Source organism: Moschus berezovskii, chromosome 5 (genome assembly GCF_049115385.1).
Source record: "Moschus berezovskii isolate FMDL1 chromosome 5, NW_MosBer_1.0, whole genome shotgun sequence".
NCBI classification, from domain to species: Eukaryota; Metazoa; Chordata; class Mammalia; order Artiodactyla; family Moschidae; genus Moschus; species Moschus berezovskii.
The window spans coordinates 40,810,226-40,832,777 of NC_142464.1; the positions used below are offsets into that span (position 1 = coordinate 40,810,226).

A 22,552-nucleotide genomic window follows, 5' to 3' on the forward strand; every position below is an offset into this window, starting at 1 on the left:
GACTATGGTGCTTCAAATAATTTCCTATTTGAAATTTGGGAGCGAATACAGTTTGACAGAGAATAATTTTGCAGTGACTGTGTTAGCACATAAAATTATTCAAACAAAATTGCCAAGTTCATAGAAACATAATTGCATGTTCCAATAATTTAAAAAACGAAGACAGTTTATTTCAGGTGGAAACAGCTTTTTCTCAAGGAATATCTCTTCTTAAGTGTTCTTTAAAACACATTCTAAATTCAGAGGAGAAAATCTGCAGCAGAAATTTTACAGTTACTTAGGCTTAGCTACACATACACATGCACAGAAGAAACAGGAAGGGAAAGAAAAGACAACTGCTTCCGTCAGAAATACAAGCACTTTTTCCCCCTGGTGTCATGTCTTTGGATATGTACTGCCTTGGAGAAATGTATAAATCATTTTTATACATGGAACTGTCTTAGAAAACTAGAGATTTTAGTACAAAGAAATCAATTTGTTGAAAGAATGCCCATGTGAGTACTCTATATACACAAGAGAAACTTACAAAGATCCCCTGTTTTACAGTTACTGATGTACATTAGCATAGTGGGCTTACAACTTCTCCAGGCCTGAGTTACACTTAGTATTACAAATAATATTATAACAATGCTGAAAATACTGATACAAAACAGCTTTAAGATGATATTTCCAAAAAATATCCTTCCTTTTAAAATTGAACTGTTTAATCCAAGTTTTCTTTTTGAATGTTTCAGCTTTAAAAAAGGTTTTTCAAGAAAATACTAGCATTTAAAACATCTCTTAAAATGTCTATTAAATGACAGATTTTCTTAAATACATTATTTTTTTTTACAAAGTATAATTCAAAAGTCTATCTTCCAGGAAAGCAAAACTATAAACTCCAAAGTCCAAATCAAAAACATTATTTGTGATACATAGTTCTTCCATATCCTGGGAAAAAATCCTTGATTATTTTACCATGCTAATTTATTTACAGATTTCCAATACTCTAGTAACACACACCAACTTTCAGGACAAATGAAGCTGAATTCCACAATTAATAATCATAATTTTTCTATCATTTCATAAATACCATTCAGCCCAAAATGCCTATCCAAATGAATTATTATAACGTGTAAAGTATAATGAGAATTTTAGATTGCAGTGTCATTAAGCCAAGCAAATTGCAGTATGCATTATTCTCTTTTGGCAGAATTACAAATACACAAAGAAAGAAAACATTTGGCAAACATTTGTCTTGGATGCACATGTGTTCTCCTTTGGAAAACCAAAATTATAAGTACAGTGTATCCACTAAACTCTTTACTCTTATCAATTCTAACCAAAGTTTGAAAAGTGGTCAGAGTTTAATAGTTAAAGCTAACAGGGGGATATCTGTCTTTTCCCCAAAGCACAGAGCTCAAATACACTTTTGATTTAGGAGGAGCATTTCAGCAAAGCTTTAATTTTAGCAGGTTAGTCAGATGCCACGCTAAAATGGCTATCCCAGTTTCCCCTTATTCATTTCATGAATGCTGTCTGTTAGAATGCAAGGGAGTCATATCATGCACCAGGTGTGACAATTTCAATTTACATAAACTATGCCTACTATGGACTCAGTAATCAGCTTTTATCTTTGTGTAAGAAAACTGCTGCCCTGATTCCTACTGGTCATTTAAAAGTTATTTACTAATTTATTTATATAGCTGCATATAGCTCTATTAATTAAACATAAAGGAATTATTTATCTCATGTGCATTTGCATATAAAACATTACACCTTGTCTGTTTAAGAGACATATTTGCCATCAAATGAGTTCAATATTCCTGTTACAGACTTATTTCTAAGATCAAATCACCAAAGTTTCCATACATTTTACTTTTTCCTGTAAATCTAGATGACTGAATATACAAAATAGTGTAAATTGGGCTACCAAGAAACTGACTTTCTATTCCTCAATTCATCATGTGGTCATTGATATGGGTTAATGTATATAAAGCAAAACTGGACACAGATAAAAAAATTAAGTGAAAAATACACTAATACAAGGAAGATGTAAAATAATTTTCTGCGAGTGTTCCTTTCCTCACATTGTAAAAAACTAAGGTGATAGAACCAAGACAGTGACTCAAAGAGTGTAGCATGTCATGTTTTCTGCATCATTTGACAAAATTTAGCCAACATTCCCACCTCAGTGTCTTATGTCATAGTACTTCAACATCAATAGCAAAAACTAAAAGCAAATTTTTTCAAAGAGCAGAGCTGTCATCCTTTATTTGGCTAGCAATTACTCAGTCTGAAATCCTTTGTGAACTAGTGTGAACTAAACATTCAGAGGATAAAAGAAATACTATTTTCCCCTTAATCGTATGGCAAGATAAGCTTGACTGTATGTAATAGAGAGACAGACGCATCTCTGGGTTACATGTAAGCAAGCTTCATTCTTAAACAAATACACGACCAAATATAAGACTTTAAAATCCCTCTTTTTCTCTTTCTATTAACTATGTAATTTAAAATTTCTTACAATTCCTTTATCTATTTATTCCTCACATCTATTTTCACAGTAACACCATTAAGTGAACAGAGTGCTATTTGATATTACCTTCTGAAACTTCAATGCATATCAGTGACTGATGAAGATAAAAGATAAATTTTATGGCCTGTATAAAACAGCGAGATGGTCTCATTTATTTTACATATAGATAATAAAGTCTCCAAAGCTATTAAACCTAATTCAATTCACATGCTTGAACCCTCATTCTAAAAAAAATTTTTAAAAAAACCAGTAAAATTCTTTGTTTATAATTAAAACTAAAAAGTAATAAGAAATACATGAAAATTTAAACATGAGCTATGCACGAGAAGCACTAACCATCTTATCCTACCCAGAGACAGGAATAGGGTGATTTCATTACCCATCCTGCTGGCCCAGAGTCTGCAGCTCAGTTGTGTGTAAATTGTGATGGAGGAAAACATTCTTCCTGCTATACATGTGTAAAGAGATTGGCCCTCTTGGCGGCTGTCCAAACCTTCCTGTAAAGGTTGAATGCTGCCCGGCCGCAGCAGCTTGGTCCTTTGGTTTCTCTGAGAACGTGGTGAGCCCTTCCGTCTTAGCTGTTGGCTTCATAGAGTTCTGCCCTACAGTGGCCCGTAAATTCTGGGTGACTTCTGATGTGAGGGTTTCATAAGTTCCCCTTGAGTGTTTGATAACTTCGACGAGTTCTTTGTCCTTCAAAAAGCTGCTTAGACATAAATTGGGGAGTTGGCAGGCCTTGCTTTTGTAGGGGCTTGTCTGGTCTGCTGCTGGGTATCTAAAATGGTCCTCGGTGGGAGTATGCATTATTTTTCTGTCCCTTGTGCTGAGATTTTGGCTCACAATTCGATTTCGATATGTAGCCTATGAAAAAGACATGGAAAAGAAAAGACGCTGTCAAAAAAGTACATTCACAACATACACACAGAATACAGAGTGGTATTTTCACATTTGCTTTCAAAACCCTAAGTTTTCAACCAGACTTTGAAAAACACCAATAGAATTCTCTTCTCTTTTCTATTAGATTAAATTTCCCAGCACAATCCTACTATAAATAGTGGTCAAATGAGTGATTTAACCACTGTTAACTATCTTGACTCTAAGAAGCATTTATTAAAATACTTGTTTAAACAGCAGTTTTAAGTTGGCAACAATACTGAGAGGAAGGTATAGAGATTTTCATGCAACATTTGCCCTCATTAGCAACATGATGGTGTTACTTTTTATCAAGGGTGAACCTACATCATAATCATCCAAAGTTCACAGCTTACCTTAAGGTCCACTCTTGGAGTGCTACATTCTATGAGTTTGGACATATTTATAATGACATATAACCATTATTATATTATCATAACAGAGTATTTTCACCACCCGAAAAGTCCCCTGTGCTCTGCCTACTCATCTCTCCCCTCCTCCCCACACCACTGGCAACCACTGTCCCCATAGTTTTGCTTTTTCAGAATGTCATGTACTTGGACTCATATAGAATGTAGTCTTTTCAGATCGACTTTGTTCACTTAATAATATGCATTTAATGTTTCTTGATGTTATTTAACAGCTTGATTTCTCCTCAGAGTTGAACAAAAAGGCATTTTGAAATTTGTTTACATAATTTCCTAAATTATTCAGTTTTCTCAGAGAATACATGTTATTTTATAAGTAATGAACATCCATATATGAAGCTTTATATCTTTCACTGGATTTAATATGATATATGAGTCTGTGCTCAGAGTTTTAGAGTTATCAATATAATAATTTGTATCAGCAGAGTGATAACCTAAAAATTTAGGAAACTAATGAAAGGTCACTCCAATGACCTACAGGGAGCACATAGAAGAAATCTCAGCATGTGTTTCATTTAGACTTTTTTTTTTTAAGTCTTATTTATTTATTTTTTATTGGAGGCTAATTATTTTACAATATTATATTGGTTGGTTTTGCCATACATTGACATGAATCCGCCCCGGGTGTACATGAGTTCCCCCTCCTGAACCTCCCTCCCACCTCCCTCCTCCCTTTATCCTCCCTCTGGGTCAACCCCACACACCAGCCCTGAGCATCCTGTAGCATGTATCGACCCTGAAGTGGTGATTCGTTTCAAATATGACAACATACATGTTTCAATGCCATTCTCCCAAATCATCCCACCCTCACCCTCTCCCACAGAGTCCCAAAGACTGTTCTATACATCTGTGTCTCTTTAGCTGTCTTGTATACAGGGTTATCATTTGCATCTTTCTAAATTCCATATATATGCGTTAGTATACTGTAGTGGTGTTTTTCTTTCTGGCTTACTTCACTCTGTATAATAGGCTCTAGTTTCATCCACCTCATTAGAACTGATTCAAATGCATTCTTTTTAATGGCTGAGTAATACTCCATTGTGTATATGTACCACAGCTTTCTTATCCATTCGTCTGCAGATGGACATCTAGGTTGCTTCCGTGTCCTGGCTATTAGAATTTTAGATGCATTTTATTAATCAAAATTGTGTCCATGAGTATACATCCATCTTCTTTCTCACAAGAAGTTTGTACTCTAATGACGGGAATAAGACATAGCTTATCATATCATATGGTAGGGGAAGCAAAGATTACAAGCTGGTACCAGAATTCCTCTAGAAGAAAGCACTGTCTTGGTTTAGAAAAATATACTGAGCTAGAAACAGACTAGCTGGATTACTGCTCTGGTGGCAAAAACGAAGGATTTATTATTGCTAAAAGAAGGTGGGGAAAGTGGAGAAAGAGTTGAGAGAGGAAGATAGGGCACAAGGCAATAGGCTAGTACAAGATATGCTAAAGGGTCGGTGAAAATCTCTGAGTACTTGACCTCTAAATGGCATAGTTTTTAAGTACCCATCTTTTCATTGTTCCCTAGAAAGCCATTTCTCCAAGCCTGATCTCTTCTTTGAGTCCTAATTTACTTTTCAAGACATCATCACTTTGACTAAGTAACATTCCTAGTCTCACACACACACACACACACACACACACACACACACACACACACACAAACAAACTTGATCTTGACTCTGCAACTTATTCTTAACCCAAAATTCTCCTCAATAATGGTACCATTTTCAGGCCAATATCTATAAATCATCTTTGCTTTCTGTTTTTCTTCATATATCCTGTAATTCAAGTCCTTGCTGATACACCACAAAGAGGCAACCTCAGCTCATCTGCTTCTCCTATATCCAGGCTAAGCCTTCTGACCCAATTTTCTGGTACATATTAAGCATTTAATAAATATTTTCTGAAAAAGTTTCTCTGCTTGATATGATATGTTTATAGAGGATGTATTATATGACAAGCATTTTTCTCCTGCCCTTACATATGTATCCCTCACAAGAGTCTTTTGAGGTAGCTTCTGTTAGTTCCATTATACAGATTAGAACACTGAAGCAGAGTGAGTTAATATTCTACAGATAGTGCAGGATTACAGTCTGCTTGATTAAACACCAATTCATTCTCTCTCCCAGTATTCCCATGGGAATATTTCTAAAATGTATCACATTTTTCTAAAATAAATTCCATATGCAGAACCATACTGTAAATTAAACTGGTGCTTCTACATTATCATTACTGAGATGAACCTCCAAATTTTTTTTTTGTAAAACTGAGGTCTCTTAGGGGAACTTACAGGTGTCCTTATACATAGTGATTTCAGATTGAGACATTTTGCTAATCATATCTTTAAAAATTTTTTTAAATGTTTGCAGTTTTTGATTTCTGATTACTTATACCAGAACCTCTCCATTACTTCTAATTTGCCATTTTAACTCTTCCATTGATTTTCAGTAAACATAGGCTGGTTAACTGGTTGGTTGAAGGAAACATTGTATGACTTACAGAAGATGTTTTGGAACTTTTCTTGGGAGTAAGAAAATAAAATATTTTGATTCATTTTTCAGAAAATTTTCTGGCATTTTCTTGACTCTTTTCCATAATGTAGGTATTTGGACCAACATGGGAATGTGAGATTTCATTTTCTCTTCATCTTTGTGACTCAACTTCTATAAGATACCTACATAACCATAGAATCAGTTATTGACAGATCTTCAAACACGCTTATTGTCATATCCAAATGTTAGAAAAACCATGGGAGTAAAATACTCTGAGAAAAAAAGTTTGTTTCAGAAAAAAGAGACAATGCTAAATTCATTATAAAAATATTCCTATTTATATACCTTCAGCTGATGCGTACTGACTCCTTGGAAAAGACCCTGATGCTGGGAAAGATTGAAGGCAGGAGGAGACGGGGACGACAAAGAATGAGATGGTTGGATGGCATCACTGACTCTATGGACATGAGTTTGAGTAAACTCTGGAAGTTGGTGATGAACAGGGAGACCTGGCGTGCTGCAGCCCATGGGGTCACAAAGAGTTGGACATGACTGAGCGACTGAACTGACTGACTGACTGACTGTCTGACTGACTGTCTGACTGCCTAGGAAAGTTGAGAAGAGGAGTGGAAACTTTTCCATTACTTTAACATTACATTTGGAGAAATGTTCATCGTTTACTTTTTGTGATCATTTTAACCCTCCTGGGATATTCCATTAAATTGAATATGCAGTTTTAATAAGACATATTGAAAGGGAACAAATACGTCAATCCCAGAGGCAGCTTCAGTGCTCCTTCTCTGGTACAAATTCTGATACCTACAAGGGACATGAGCATCTACCACAAGAAGAAAGAAAATGAATGATCTTCCAATTTCTTAAAAAGCATATTTAAATCACCCATTCCTTTTTTTTTTTTTTAACCATAGTTTGCTTTTGACACCTTAGAGTTTGTTTTTTTTTTAGTTCTTGAGATGATCATCATTAAGTCCAGGGCTCATGATGTACATGGGAGATTGCACAGCTCTGGGGCTAATGGCATGAATTTGTGGTCAGACATAGAAGTGTTCCTTTGCTGATCTGATAAATATTTACTGACCTCTACTGACAGCAAGGTTCTACATTCAGTTCAGTTCAGTCTCTCAGTCGTGTCCGACTTTCCGCGACCCCATGAATCACAGCACGCCAGGCCTCCCTTTTCATCACCAACTCCCGAAATACACTCAAACTCATGTCCACAGAGTTGGTGATGCCATCCAGCCATCTCATTCTCTGTCGTCCCCTTCTCCTCCAGCCCCCAACATTTCCCATCATCAGAGTCTTTTCCAGTGAGTCAACTCGTCGCATGAGGTGGCCAAAGTATTGCAGTTTCAGCTTTAGCATCAGTCCCTCCAATGAACATCCAGGATTGATCTCCTTTAGAATGGACTGGTTAGATCTCCTTGCAGTATAAGGGACTCTCAAGAGTCTTCTCCAACACCACAGTTCAAAAGCATCAATTCTTCGGCGATCAGCTTTCTTCACATTATATAATGGGAAATGGTACTCTTTATAAGAGAACAAGCTCCTACATTTAGCTTTGAAGTCTAATGAGAGAATCAACCAGGAGAAGGCAATGGCACCCCAGTCTAGTACTCTTGCCTGGAAAATCCCATGGACAGAGGAGCCTGTTAGGCTGCAGTCCATGGGGTCACTGAGGATCGGTAACGACTGAGTGACTTCACTTTCACTTTTCACTTTCATGCATTGGAGAAGGAAATGGCAACCAACTCCAGTATTCTTGCTTGAAGAATCACAGGTTTGGGGGAGCCTGGTGGGCTGCTGTCTATGGGGTCGCAGAGAGTCGGACATGACTGAAGCTACTTAGCAGCAGCAGAGTCAACCAGAATCAGTTTCTAGCTAAATGACCATGGCAAGTAACTTATCTTTCCCAAATCTCCAGTTACCTCATTTGTGAAAGAAAGATTTATCTTCATACCTGTACCTGTGTACAGAATTATTGTTAAGATTCAATGAACTACCTTATATAAAATACCTAATATCACATCTGAAGCAGTTATCTTGATGAGAGCAACAAAAATAAGTAGAGTACCTGTTGGGTAATGAAGGAAGCAGAGTCTGCAGAGGCAGAAGTTAAACTCTATTCAATTAAACTATCTCAGGTAATCACAGAGGAAGATCTGAAGCTAGGATGACTCCTCAGAATTGTCCTGAAGTTAAGCAAGTGTTTGTGAACCTTACACTCTTGTATCAAAAAGCTATTGGACATTGGTAATCAATAATTTGGCATAATGGAAAGAACCCTGAACCTCAGCAAGAGACTGTAATCTTGTGTATGTTGCTATAGAATTTGTGAACTTCGATGAATAAATTAATTTTTCTGGGCATTGTTTTCAAGCCTATTGAAAGAGATGGCAAAAATGAAGACAAAGATTAGATATTGAAGAAACTCTAAAATTTATTCAATTTTATCCCGGTTCTAAAAGTCTACATTTAAGAATATAGTTTATTCTGTATAGACAAACACAGGAAATATCTCCTTAATTCCAAATGTGTTTGGCCACACTATACACACACACACACACACATGTATTTGGCTGCAGTGATTCCAATTTCTTCTTCTCCACTTTCCTTTCTTAGATTTGATAGATAGTCCTTTTGCATTTGTCTCAATGATACAACTTCATTTATGTGTGAGTATATTCTTTCTTTTGATAAAGCATTTGGTTTTTAATTTAGAGAGGATATGGAATTGAAGGAAACAATATACATTTTTTTCACTAATAAAAGTTACATACAAAATAATATTTGCTATAAAACCAAATCATAGTAGAAATTTTTTGAAGATATTATTGGTAACTTAATACATGTAATGCAAACACTGCACATAACTGCATCTAAGAAAGGACAATGTGAAACTAAGATAAAAATCCACATGTACTCCACTGCGACATGGTTGAAAGCATTAACTTCAAGATTTATCCTGATTTCAGGGGTTTTTATGGCATTTAAACATTGCCTGATATCTGATACAAAGTGGACATACAGTAATCATGCCACTGTGCATAGCCCAATTTTCATTGAGACAGGCTGTCACAATGACAGAGTTAACAAGGAGAGGAGTCATGTTTCATTCAGCAATTAATTTTTTACTTTTTTTCTGAATTTTTTTTCATGTGTGTGGCCTATACCAGTAATTGCCAAAATGTTATCACGCAATGACTTCCTAATTTATCACATAGATTAAAACTTAGCATATGACTGATTATTTTAAGATATATTTTTCTGCAAATGTTCTCTACTTAACCCAAAATATTGTATTACAACTAGAATTGTTCCTGAATGAAAATATATACCTGAAATAATTCCTAATAACTAGCTAGAAAAAAGGTATTAGAAAAATTGCTAATATTAAATAGTATTTTAACAAATCATAAAGGTTACTGACAATAACATAATTTGAATGTAAACAACATATGTATTGGAGAAGGAAATGGCAACCCACTCCAGTGTTCTTGCCTGGAGAATCCCAGGGACGGGGGAGCCTGGTGGGCTTCCGTCTATGGGGTCACACAGAGTCGGACACGACTGAAGTGACTTAGAAGCAGCAGCAGCAACATATGTATATGAAAGTATGTGAGGTGAGCCAAAATTATCACTGGTCAGAGTTCTTATAGCAGGAGTAAACTGGGTAACTGATACCAAGAACTTGCCTCCTGAATAAGGTTCATGGTTTCCTACTAATGAGCTTCTCAATCAAGGAAGTAAAACATACAATGCAGAATACTGTATGTTTTACATTCAAGAATAGACACTTTGATGCCTACTTACTTCTACACCCAAGCCAACTAAAATAAAAGTTTCATAAGGTCAGGGACATTGCTTGCCGTGTTTAATGCTGAATCCACTGCTCCCAATAGTGCCTGGCATTTACCAGTAACTCCTTGATAATTATATAGTCCAGAGAAGAATCGACAATCATAAGTTTTATCAGTAAGGAAAAAATATCTAATATGAAATTTTCTTTTGCTTGACATTTTTCTCTAGTAGATGAGCTGATTACTTTGATCTTTATGAACTGATATATTACCTGAATCATAAACTACCAAGGTATATATTTTACCTCCTTTCTTGAAAGCAGTGGGGAATGTCAACTTTTCAGGGATGTTTTTGTAGCTTCAACCCCCCTTTAATTGTACTTTCCCCAATAAAAAGCAAGACATATATGTTACTATAAAATATACCTGGAAGAAATAACAAACCTTTCATAGCCACAAAAGCAACATGACGCCATATCTAAAGCACTAGATATCAAAGCAAATGGAAAAAAATCTCTTGCAGTACATTTTTTCAATACTGTAGAAAATGAATTAAAAAGGAGCTATTGTACAGCAGCACTTCTTAATCTCTCTCTACTCCATGTGTCAACATGACACACAGAGACATTTCCTTAGTCAAAACCTGGGTTATGGAAATACTCCCAATAAAATCTCTTTAACTCAGTCTTTATCTTCCATTTATGCAAACATTTTGGATTCAGTAATAAAAAGAGAATTATCAGAATCTAGTTTAATTTATAAAAATAATAAATTTTGATGCTTGAGTAGTGGTAGCAATGTTACTTAAAATATAGATACAACAGATGACTGAGACCCCATTTGACACAAGTCTTGTAACCTGAAGATTAACTGAACAGGTCACTTCATTAGTGAAGAAAATAAATGACGAAGGCATGAGTTGAGGCAGCAGAATAAAGGACAGAACACTCTACAGTAATATATTCTCTTAATTACTAAAATATATCAATACATAAATCTACAGGCAGAATAATATAAACTTTTAATTCAGTGATCTCAAGAAGCCATCTCTATGTACTGTAAAATATGATTACATATATGAAGAGCGCTTTGAATAAAGACATGTACAATATTATTGCTCATTGAGTAAAATATTAAAATCTGTAAATAAGTGTTCAGTGTAATAATCTCCATTTTCATTACTGTAAATATACAGTAATGAAATAAATTTTGCCTATAAATCCCTTTTTACCCAAAGTGTGAGCAAATTTGCTTCTAAAATGCAAACTGGAATACTTCAACACCTGTCATGGTGTGTATTGAGTTTCCTCATTGTATCTTCAATCTAAACTTGATCTTCACTATTATTTTCTTTCTATTCATTAATCCCTGGAGACAGACATAGAGACCTCTGTCACATCCTTTCTTTAGTAATGTTTATAAGTTCTCTTAAATAAAGGATAAATCAACATTGTGACACATTTTAGAGAAGAATTAAAAGGAAGTATTCTGTTCATTGGATAAGGAAATGGCAAACCACTTCAGTATCCTTGCCTGGAAAAACCCATGGACAGAGGAGCCTGCTGGGCTGCAGTCCTTGGGGTTGCAAAGAGTCCGGCACAACTGAGTGACTAACACTTAACACATTCTGTACATAGTCCCCTTCCCATCGATGCATGCACCTTAAAGGAAACTCTCTTGTCCAGCTTTCAGAGGATGGGTTCTATAGTGTTCCAAACAAAAGCTGTACCACTATCTATGGACTCCACTCTTTAAGGAGACGAAAATCTTTCTTGATAGAATTCCATCATGCTAGTTTCTAATTTAGTTTTAATGAAGTCCACAGTTGACTTTACCCTGAGCCTATTAGAGAACTGAGTTGCATATAGTGAATTAAAATGAATCCAAGGAAAAGACAATTGTAGGATTCACATTCTTGAGAAAGGATTATTTGCCTTTATGAAATTCTAAGCAAGCCTTGAATCTTGAACAAGACAGAACAAAATTAATGTACAACAACAAAAATGCAGTAAGGCAGTGATGAATGTTTTTAAGACCTAGTTGTCTATTGATGCCTGATAGTGAAAAGATCTAAGGTGGGAAAGAATTCTTAAATATACTAAACTCAAGAGAGCAGATAATTAGGTTTAGAAAAATGATTAGACAGCAGATAAATCACTTTACCTCAGATCTTATTTATAATAATAGCTAAGACTGAGTGACCATTTACAATGTGCCAAGTTATGCGCTATGTTTCATGTATTAATAACTTTCAATCGCTATTATTATATTATACCCATTTAATGACAAAGAAACTGAAACTCTTACACTTAAATCCTACCAGGATTCCAGGATTTAGTGGACAGCATAATGTGAATTAGAACTCAAGCTCTAAGCCATGGGTTTCTCAGCCTCAGCACTATTTATATTGGGGATTATATATTTTCTGTTGTAGGGGACTGCCCAGTGAATCACAGGCTGCTTATCATGTTCCTTTGCCTCTCCTTGTAGGTGCCAGGTGCAGCTGCACCCAGTTATGACAAACAGAAATGTCTCCAGACAGTGCCAAAGTCTCCTGAAAGGTATAACTGTCCCCAGTTGAGAATTACCAGCCTGAGCAATAATGCTTCTCTAAATCAGGCAAATAAAAGTGACCAATGCAGTATCTCTGAAAATAAAAGTCATATATACTACTATCCTTTTTTATAAAAATCATTTACAGCCACTAGGAGAGTGAAATTAAGCTTTTGTAATTTTTACTTTACTTCACAAATACATTAGACACTCTTCTGGGCCTTTACAATTAACAATTTAAAAAAATATTAACTCATTTACTAACCCAACGAAATGTACTAATAAACATTGGAAACATGTATAAATATAAATCTTGCTCAACGATAACAATAAAAAACACAGCATGGTGCATAAAATCCAAAGGTTTTGTCTTAAAAAAAAAACTTTCTCCACACGGAGGAATGCTAATGGAATGTCATGAACTACTTAAAAAGCAAATTTTTAGTTTTCACTACATAATATATTAGCATGGGGTAAATCGGTAGACCTGAAATGTGCCTCTTCGTCAATAACAACCACTTAAATGTCAGTATAAAGTCAAGCCATATTTATTAAAAACAACTGTCCTTTTCCTATCATCACTGAGGAATAGGATTTTTAAAGCAGTTATAAATACAGGACATTTCTCCACAGAAGTGTTGGCACATTGCTGCATCTGTTTTTACCCTTAGATGTTGAATCTGTTTTCAGTGATAAAGAAGGATTTTTCTTAAAGGTCTAGAAACACTCTACCACAGAGATTGTACAGAGAAGTAGTTACTGCTTTGGCAGCAGGAAGCTTTGTCATAAGTTGAAGTAATAACCAAAAAGAAACATTCAAAGTTTCTGGCAGACAAGACCTACTATTTTCAGATAGCACAAATTACCAAGAGGAAATTGTCTGGAGTTAAATTACTTTTTCTGACTCAGTCTCACTCTTAAATTCCTTAGGGGAAACTAAATCCTCCTGGTGGGCATTTAGGATTCACCCAGGGTTAGAGGACATGTATATGATAAGCAAGGTGAATGTTAATGTCAGCTAAAGGCCCAGATCCTGAGAGAGGAAGACCAAGGCATCTACTTCTCCTGAGAAAAGTGAACGCATGCAACAGTTTTCCCACAGCCAGTAGGGCTGTTCTGTTTATAACTAGAGTAAATGACTCTGGAAAGAACAAAATTCTGAGGAAAAACAATGAGTTGTCTTTAGAACTAATATGTGTGTGTTGTAACCCATTCAGTGTGAATAATTGTTTTTAATAAAATATTTATTTAAATGAGAATTTCAAACAATCTGTGCTTATAGTAGCAATAAGGGTGAATGATTAAGGATTCAATTCAGAAGAAATCTAAAAAAGTGTAATTCTGCACAAGTGATACTCCAGAGAAGTGTGATTTCTAAATAAAAGACTAAGTGAGTGTTTAAGCTAATTTTATATGTCCAAGGTCCGTCTAGTCAAAGCTATGGTTTTTCCCATGGTCATGTATGGATGTGAGAGTTGGACTGTGAAGAAAGCTGATTGCCAAAGAATTGATGCTTTTGAACTGTGGTGCTGGAGAGGACTCTTGAGAGTCCCTTGGACTGCAAGGAGATACAACCAGTCCATTCTAAAGGAGATCAGTCCTGGGTGTTCATTGCAAGGACTGATGCTAAACTGAAACTCCAATACTTTGGCCAACTCATGCAACAAGTTGACTCACTGGAAAAGATTCTAATGCTGGGAGGGATTGGGGGCAGGAGGAGAAGGGGACGACAGAGAATGAGATGGCTGGATGGCATCACCAACTCAATGGACATGAGTTTGAGTGAATTCCAGGAGTTGGTGATGGACAGGGAGGCCTGGCGTGCTGTGATTCATGGGGTCGCAAAGAGTCGGACACGACTGAGCGACTGAACTGAACTGAACTGAAGAGAAAGGAGTAGAGAATAATTTTAATGTGTTTGCATAGGAATACAAAATAGTGTACAGTTACTGTGGTTTAACTGTAACAACATGAAAAATGAATCTCTTGTTTAGATAGGCAGATGCCCAATATCTGGCACATATTAGATGGCACTCTTTTATTTAAAATTTTATTGAAATATAGTAGGTTAACAATGTTGTGTTAATTTCTGCTGTATAACAAATTAATTATTATAGATATTCTTTTCCCCTGTTTTTTATCACAGGATATTGAATATAGGGTCCTGTGCTGAACGGTAGGACATTATTGTTTATATCAATCCTATATAGAATAGTTTGCACCTTCTAATCCCAAACTTCCAATCCTTCCCTTCCTCACCTCTCTTCCCCCTTGACAACCACAAATCGGTTTTCTGTATCTGTGAATCTGTTTCTGTTCCGTAAAAATGTTCATTGGTGTTTTATTTTAGATTCCACATATAAGTGATATCATATGGTATTTCTCTTTGTGGCTTACTTCACTTATTATGATAAACTCTAGGTTTATCCACGTTGCTGCAAATGGCATTATTTTATTCATTTTATGGCTGAGTAGTATCTCATTGTGTTTATGAACCATATCTTCTTATCCACTCATCTGTTGAGGGACATTTTGGTTGTTTCTATGTCTTGGTTATTTGTAAATAGTGCAGCAGTGAACATTGGGGTGGATGTATCTTTACAAATTATAGCTTTGTTTGGATTTATGCCCAGGAGTGGGACTGCTGAATCATTACTCTATTTTTAGTCTTTTTGAGGAACTTCCATACTGTTTTCCACAGTGGCTGTGCCAATTTACTGGTAGGTCCCTTTTCTCCACATCCTCTCCAGCATTTGTTATTTGTAGACATTTTAATAATGGCTGTTCTGATTGATGTAAGTTGGTACTTCCTCATAGATTTGATTTGCATGTCTCTAATAATTAATTTTGATGAGCATCTTTTCATGTGCCTATTGGCCTCTGTATATCTTCTCTGAATAAAAGGGTGCTTGGGGCTGGTGCACTGGGATGACCCAGAAGGATGGGATGGGGAGGGAGATGGGTGGGGGGTTCAGAATGCGGAACACATGTACACCCGGGGTGGATTCATGTCAATGTATGGCAAAACCAATACAATATTGTAAAGTAATTAGCCTCCAATTAAAATAAATTTATATTTAAAAAATGTCTATTTAGGTCTTCAGATAGTACAGTGTTTCTTGAGAGTATATTAGAAAATCACAAAAATATTTTTATTCACAGTGTCTTTTTTGTGAATAATTCAAAGGCTTTATAGCCATTTGCTATAGATTAACAAGATGGAAAAACTTATTGTATCCAATAAATCTACCTATGTAATATAATTAAGAATCTATCCTATCTTGTATTCTAGTACATATATATATATATATGCATAATCATACTGATTTAATAATGAGAGTTCTAAATGCTTTGCTTAAATAATTCTATCTTATGAGATATTTTACCCCATAAGCTCTGCTGGGAGACTCCTAAAAGTAAGCCATTACTTATCTAATCTATGAGATAACATGAGAAAGGAAGTAAAATATATATCCTTGTATCCATGTATATGTATGGCTGAGTCCCTTCAATATTCACCTGAAACTATCATAACATTGTTAATTAACTATACCACAATACAAAATAAAAAGATTTTTAAATTAAAAAAAAAAGCAAAATAAAAATTCAGGAATTTTACATTGTTCACGTGGTTTTTATAATATAAAGCAAGTTATTTTTAGAGTAAGGTTGACCGACTGAACAAAGGCAATGCATAATGAAATATAATAGAATTTGGGAGCTACTGCAAACAATACCATTATTGAATCTCATCTGTCATATACTTTAAATGTTACAGATTGCTTTCACATAAAGTATCTTAATTTATCCTTGTAATTGTACATTAAAACTTGTTTCAAATACCTCACTTTTATTTTATAGATAGAAAACTGAGGCTCTTAATAATAATTGGCTTACTCAAGAGGATTCAAGTAGTAATATAAGGGCTTTGAATTCCAAGTCATATACACTATCATGTCGCTCTGTCAAAAAAATAAATAAGTACTCCTCCACCTAATTGCTTTGTTGATACTAGAATCTTATCGTTGTTTCCTTCCTCTAGGGTTTTTAAATATTCCTCATTTATTAATTCTGAATTTAGTTTATTACATAAATTATACTCAAACTTCATGCGGAGATTGTTTCCAGATAACTTGAAGTATAATGTTATTAAATTATTAGTCATTTAAACCTTTGTATGAATCAGATTATCCCTGAAGAAAAGGGTTGGAAAGAAATAATTGGAAGAGGAGGTATTCAGAAACTGTGAATACTGTGTAAGTAGGTAAGAATGATGTTGAAAAAAGGGACACAGGATGTAGACAAATAGTTTACCTCACTTCTGCTCCCCTCCCTAACCCCAGCCATAACAAAGTAGTTAGAAGGAAAGAATAGTCTGGATCCCAGATCCTTGAAGCTTCTCTCTGGCTTCATTGATTCATTTTTCACAATATCCTTTCATTATTTGAATTTAAATATTTTAGTTTAGATTCCTTGGTAGCTTAGCTGATAAAGAATCTGCCTGCAATGCAGGAGATCCCAGTTTGATTCCTGGGTCGGGAAGATCCCCTGGAGAAGGGATAGGCTACCCACTGCAATATTCTTGGGCTTCCCTGGTGACTCAGACAGTAAAGAAATCAGCTTGTGATATGGGAGACCTGGGTTGGATCTCTGGGTTTGGAAGATCCCCTGGAGGAGGACATGGCAACCTGCTCTAGTATTCTTGCCTAGAGAATTCCCATGGACAGAGGAGCCTGGTGGCAGGCTACAATCCACAGGGTCGCAAAGAGTCAGACACAGCCGAGCGAATAAGTACATACACACATACCCAAACTAGAAACCGTGTATTCAAGATGTTATTCAAATGTGATTTTTAGATTACTAGCCATTTTGTATTAGCTTTGGCTATATTTTCCTCCAGAAACATGCAACATTTAAGGTAGACCAAATAACACTTAGGGCTTCCCCGGTGGCTCAGAGAGTAAAGGATCTGCCTGCAATGCAGGAGACCTGGATTCAACCCTTAGGTTGGGAAGATCCCCTGGAGGAGGGCATGGCAACCCATTCCAGTATTATTGCCTGGAGAATCCCTATGGACAGAGGAACCTGGTGGGCCACAGTCCATGGAGTTGCAAAGAGTCAGACACAACTGAGCAACTAAACCACAGCACAGCAAATATCACTTAAGAAAATTCAGGGGGCATGTATGGAGCAGTAACATGATAAATAACAACATTTATCTTTTACGCTTGACATCATACTATATAAATGTCCTTCAAAGAATTTACAACATCAAAATAATATAAAAAGTATGGAAATACAGAGTATGCAGAGTGGTTTGGGATTTGTGATGAAACAATATTCATTTTTATATACCATTTGATTTTCTGAAATGCTTTCATAGAGTATAAATAGTGAGACATAGCAGGAAATGAATTCTGGTATGGAAAGTTATGGTCAGGATATCATTACCTACAAGTTAGATTCAATTTTTAAAAGAAGCATGGAATTTCAAAACTACATTCTTTCACTGTGTAAATAGTTGAGCCTTGGAGATAAGAGATTTATTTAATAACAGCAATTTTTCAAATAACCAACCATTTTTTTCTATAGTTAAGATGAGTTTATGGGTTTTAGACACTAGCTAGTGTATAAAGAAAATCTAAGGGTATTTTTTCTCTCTTTGAAAAGCTGCTTTATCAAAGGAAATCATTTTCTTTATGAACTCAGAGTAGCCTCGAAAAGTCTGCTAACAAAGAGAAAACAGATGGGACACCAGCTTTAAAGTTAGTCATCCTTAAAAGGGCATAAAATTGATTTTTAAATAGGAAAAAAATCAACAAAGCACAAAATATAATGAGAGTGAGATGAAACATAAAAATGGCTATGATCTACAAATATTACTGTCAACTATTTTCATTTTATTAATGTCAATTTTTTCATTTTACTAATTTCAACTATCATAACCTCTTGCCTATTGAAAATGTGAATATTTTCATTTTGAGTCAATAATAATAGTTCAAGAAGCAGTAGAGACTATAAAGTTAATGTGATTTAGTTCCTTGATTTTACAAGGAAACTATGGTTAGAGTTGATAATGATTCACTCAAAATTATAAAAAAAAGGTTAGTGGCAGTCAACAACCAATTCCAGATTTCCCAAAGCATTGTTCAATATTCCCATGCAGAGCCATCAAACTTAATTTTAATGCACAGCTATACGATATGCATTTGATGTAATAAAAACAAGGTCAAATTGATTTATATTCCAATATTTATATGTTCCAGTCATTATGCTATATTTCAGCATATGAACTGTGATATATAGACATAGTTATACATTCATGAATTCTGGATATATAGATGTATATCAATTAAGTTTCTGGAATAAAAAATATAGATAAATAGAAAAAATAATAGTACAAGGAAAGGTATTCTGTGCTGATGAAGGTCAAGCAGTAGCCATCTGATGAGGCATGCATACTGTCACTTCAGTTGTGTCTGACTCTGTGCAACTCTATGGACTGTTGCCCACCAAGCTCCTCTGTCCATGGGATTCTCCAGCAAGACTGGAGTGGGTTGCCATGTCCTCCTCCAGGGGATCTTCTTGACCCAGGGATCGAACCCATGTCTCTTATGTCTCCTGAATAAGGAGGCGGGTTCTTTACCACTGAGCCACCAGGGAGGCCCTACCATGGGATGATAGAGAATACATATGCATACATTGACCTCTGTAAGTTGTGTTCTGCCACAATAGGTTTTGGTTAAAAGAGGAGACATAAGTAACCAAATGCTGTCTTAGAGTAGATCCATCTGTATTCCTCAGATTGAAGTCATCTAGAGGTAGAAAGAATAACTCCCGGCGACAGAGCCGATGTTCTGGATTTCAATAGAAGCTATGTTGGAAGGTCCAGATGTTAAAATTGTAAGGCTGAGGTGAATCCACATCTTGACCACAGGAATGGTGGTTCGGTGGCTGAGGAATGGGAGAGACTGGCAAACAGTATCATAGGCAGCAAGTGAGTTCTCCAAGAAATCCATTCAGTATTCACTACTCCAAACAATTCCCTACACTCACTATGCGGAGGCCTCAGAAATATTATAGTCTAAAACGGGTTCCAAAATAAGAATGCATCTTCCATACCAGCATTGTTAATATTTCTCATTCTATTTCTTTCTGCCTTCATTATTTTTTTTTCATTTTTTTATCCATTCACTCTTATGGAGACATCACATGTAATATAAACACAATAGGAGATTTAAAGAAATCCCTTGCATTCCTATACACTCATAATGAGAAAATAGAAAGAGAAATTAAGGAAACTATTCCATTCACTGTTGCAATGAAAAGAATTAAATACTTAGGAATATATCTATCTAAGGAAACAAAAGACTTGTACGTAGAAAACTATAAAACACTACTGAAAGTAATCAAAGAGGACACTAATAGATGGAGAAATATATCATGTTCATGGATTGGAAGAATAAATATTGTAAAAAGGAGTATACTACCCAAAGTAATTTATATATTCAATGCAATCCCTATCAAGCTACCAACGATATTTTTCACAGAACTAGAACAAATAATCTCACAATTTGTATGGAAATACAAAAAACCTCAAATAGCCAAAGCAATCTTGAGGAAGAAAAATGGAACTGGGGGAATTAACCTGCCAGACTTCAGGCTCTACTACAAAGCCATAGTCATCAAGACAGTCTGGTACTGGCATAAAGACAGAAATATAGATCAATGGAACAAAATAGAAAGCCCAGAGATAAATCCACGCACCTATGGACACCTTATCTTTGACAAAGGAGGCAAGAATATAAAATGGAGAAAAGACAGTCTCTTTAACAAGTGGTTCTGGGAAAACTGGTCAGCCACTTGTAAAAGAATGAAACTAGAACACTTCCTAACACCATACACCAAAATAAACTCAAAATGGATTAGAGAGCTAAATGTAAGACCAGAAACTATAAAACTCCTAGAGGAGAATGTAGGCAAAACACTCTCCGACATAAATCACAGCAGGATCCTCCAAGACCCACCCTCCCAGAATATTGGAAATAAAAGCCAAAATAAACAAATGGGACCTAATTAAAATCAAAAGCTTCTGCACAGCAAAGGAAACTATAAGTAAGGTGAAAAGACAGCCTTCAGAATGGGAGAAAATAATAGCAAATGAAGCAACTGATAAAGGATTAATCTCCAAAATAGACAAGCAGCTCCTGCAGCTCAATTCCAGAAAAATAAATGACCCAATCAAAAAATGGGCCAAAGAACTAAACAGACATTTCTCCAAAGAAGACATAAAGATGGCTAACAAACACATGAAAAAATGCTCAACATCCCTCATAATCAGAGATGCAAATCAAAACCACAATGAGATACCATTTCACACCAGTCAGAATGGCTGCTATCCAAAAGTCTACATGCAATAAATGCTGGAGAGGATGTGGAGAGAAAGGAACCCTCTTACACTGTTGGTGGGAATGCAAACTAGTACAGCCACTATGGAGAACAGTGTGGAGATTCCTCAAAAAACTGGAAATAGAACTGCCATAAGATCCAGCAATCTCACTCCTGGGCATACACACCGAGGAAACCAGAATTGAAAGAGACACATGTACTCCAATGTTCATTGCAGCACTGTTTATAATAGCCAGGACATGGAAGCAAACTAGATGTCCATCTGCAGACGAATGGATAAGAAAGCTTTGGTACATATACACAATGGAGTATTACTCAGCCATTAAAAAGAATACATTTGAATCAGTTCTAATGAGGTGGATGAAACTGGAGCCTATTACACAGAGTGAAGTAAGCCAGAAAGGAAAACACCACTACAGTATACTAATGCATATATATGGAATTTAGAAAGATGCAAATGATAACCCTGTATACGAGACAGCAAAAGAGACACAGATGTATAGAACAGTCTTTGGGACTCTGTGGGAGAGGGTGAGGGTGGGATGATTTGGGAGAATGGCATTGAAACATGTATGTTGTCATATGTGAAATGAATCACCAGTTCAGGGTTGATGCATGTTATAGGATGCTCGGGGCTGGCATGCGGGGATGACCCAGAGGGAGGATAAAGGGAGGAGGGAGGTGGGAGGGGGGCTCAGGAGGGAGAACTCATGTGCACCCGGGGCAAATTCATGTCAATGTATGGCAAAACCAACCAATATAATATTGTAAAATAATTTGCCTCCAATAAAATATAAATAAATTAAAAATTTAAAAAAAAAATCAGAGATACAGTGCTATGGTTAGATACTTGCTTTTGCTTAAGGGACTAGTAATTAAAAGGTAAAATTCAGTGACATTAAATAGTACTAAGAACATGTCTCAAGCCAAGAAGAGATGTAGTGAAAAATAAATATTGAAACAGTATAATTTCTAAAACTTAAACAGGTTTCCAAAGAATTGTTTACTTTGGTTGCTTCAATTTCATACTTCTCCCTAACTCATCAACATATTCCAGTTGGGTTTTTGTTCCTCCTAAAGTCCCCTAATTTGTTAACTTAAATGGATAGTTATCAGTTCACATTGTTTTTTGTATTAAGAAACATTTAGTGGGTTACACTTTCATCTTGAATTCCATCATCTTTTGCTATTTGTTACTTCATGGTCTTCATGGTTCTCCTGCTTCTCTGGTCACTACTACTCAGTCTCCTCAGCGGAACACATTTCTAACTAAACATTTGGGTTTCATGGCCTGGTGCAGATTCATTTCACTCTCCCTAGGCTATTTCATCCAGTCCCACTACTTCACTCAACATCTTTATGTGAACAACCCTTAAACTTCAATACAAACTTATTTTCAAAGTTTCATTCATA

At 35.7% G+C, this 22,552-nt stretch overlaps 1 protein-coding gene across 2 annotated transcripts in view; it reads right to left on the minus strand.

Moving 5' to 3' along the window:
- Window positions 1-44: 44 nt before the first annotated feature.
- The window catches only part of CCSER1 (coiled-coil serine rich protein 1), a 1,509,256-nt gene continuing 1,486,748 nt past the window's right edge, over window positions 45-22,552 (minus strand). For both annotated transcript variants that reach the window (XM_055435111.2, XM_055435112.2), the window contains exon 11: window positions 45-3,379. In XM_055435111.2, coding sequence (XP_055291086.2) covers window positions 2,894-3,379 — 486 coding nt within the window. In that variant the 3' untranslated portion in view covers window positions 45-2,893. The remainder of the gene's footprint in view (window positions 3,380-22,552) is intronic.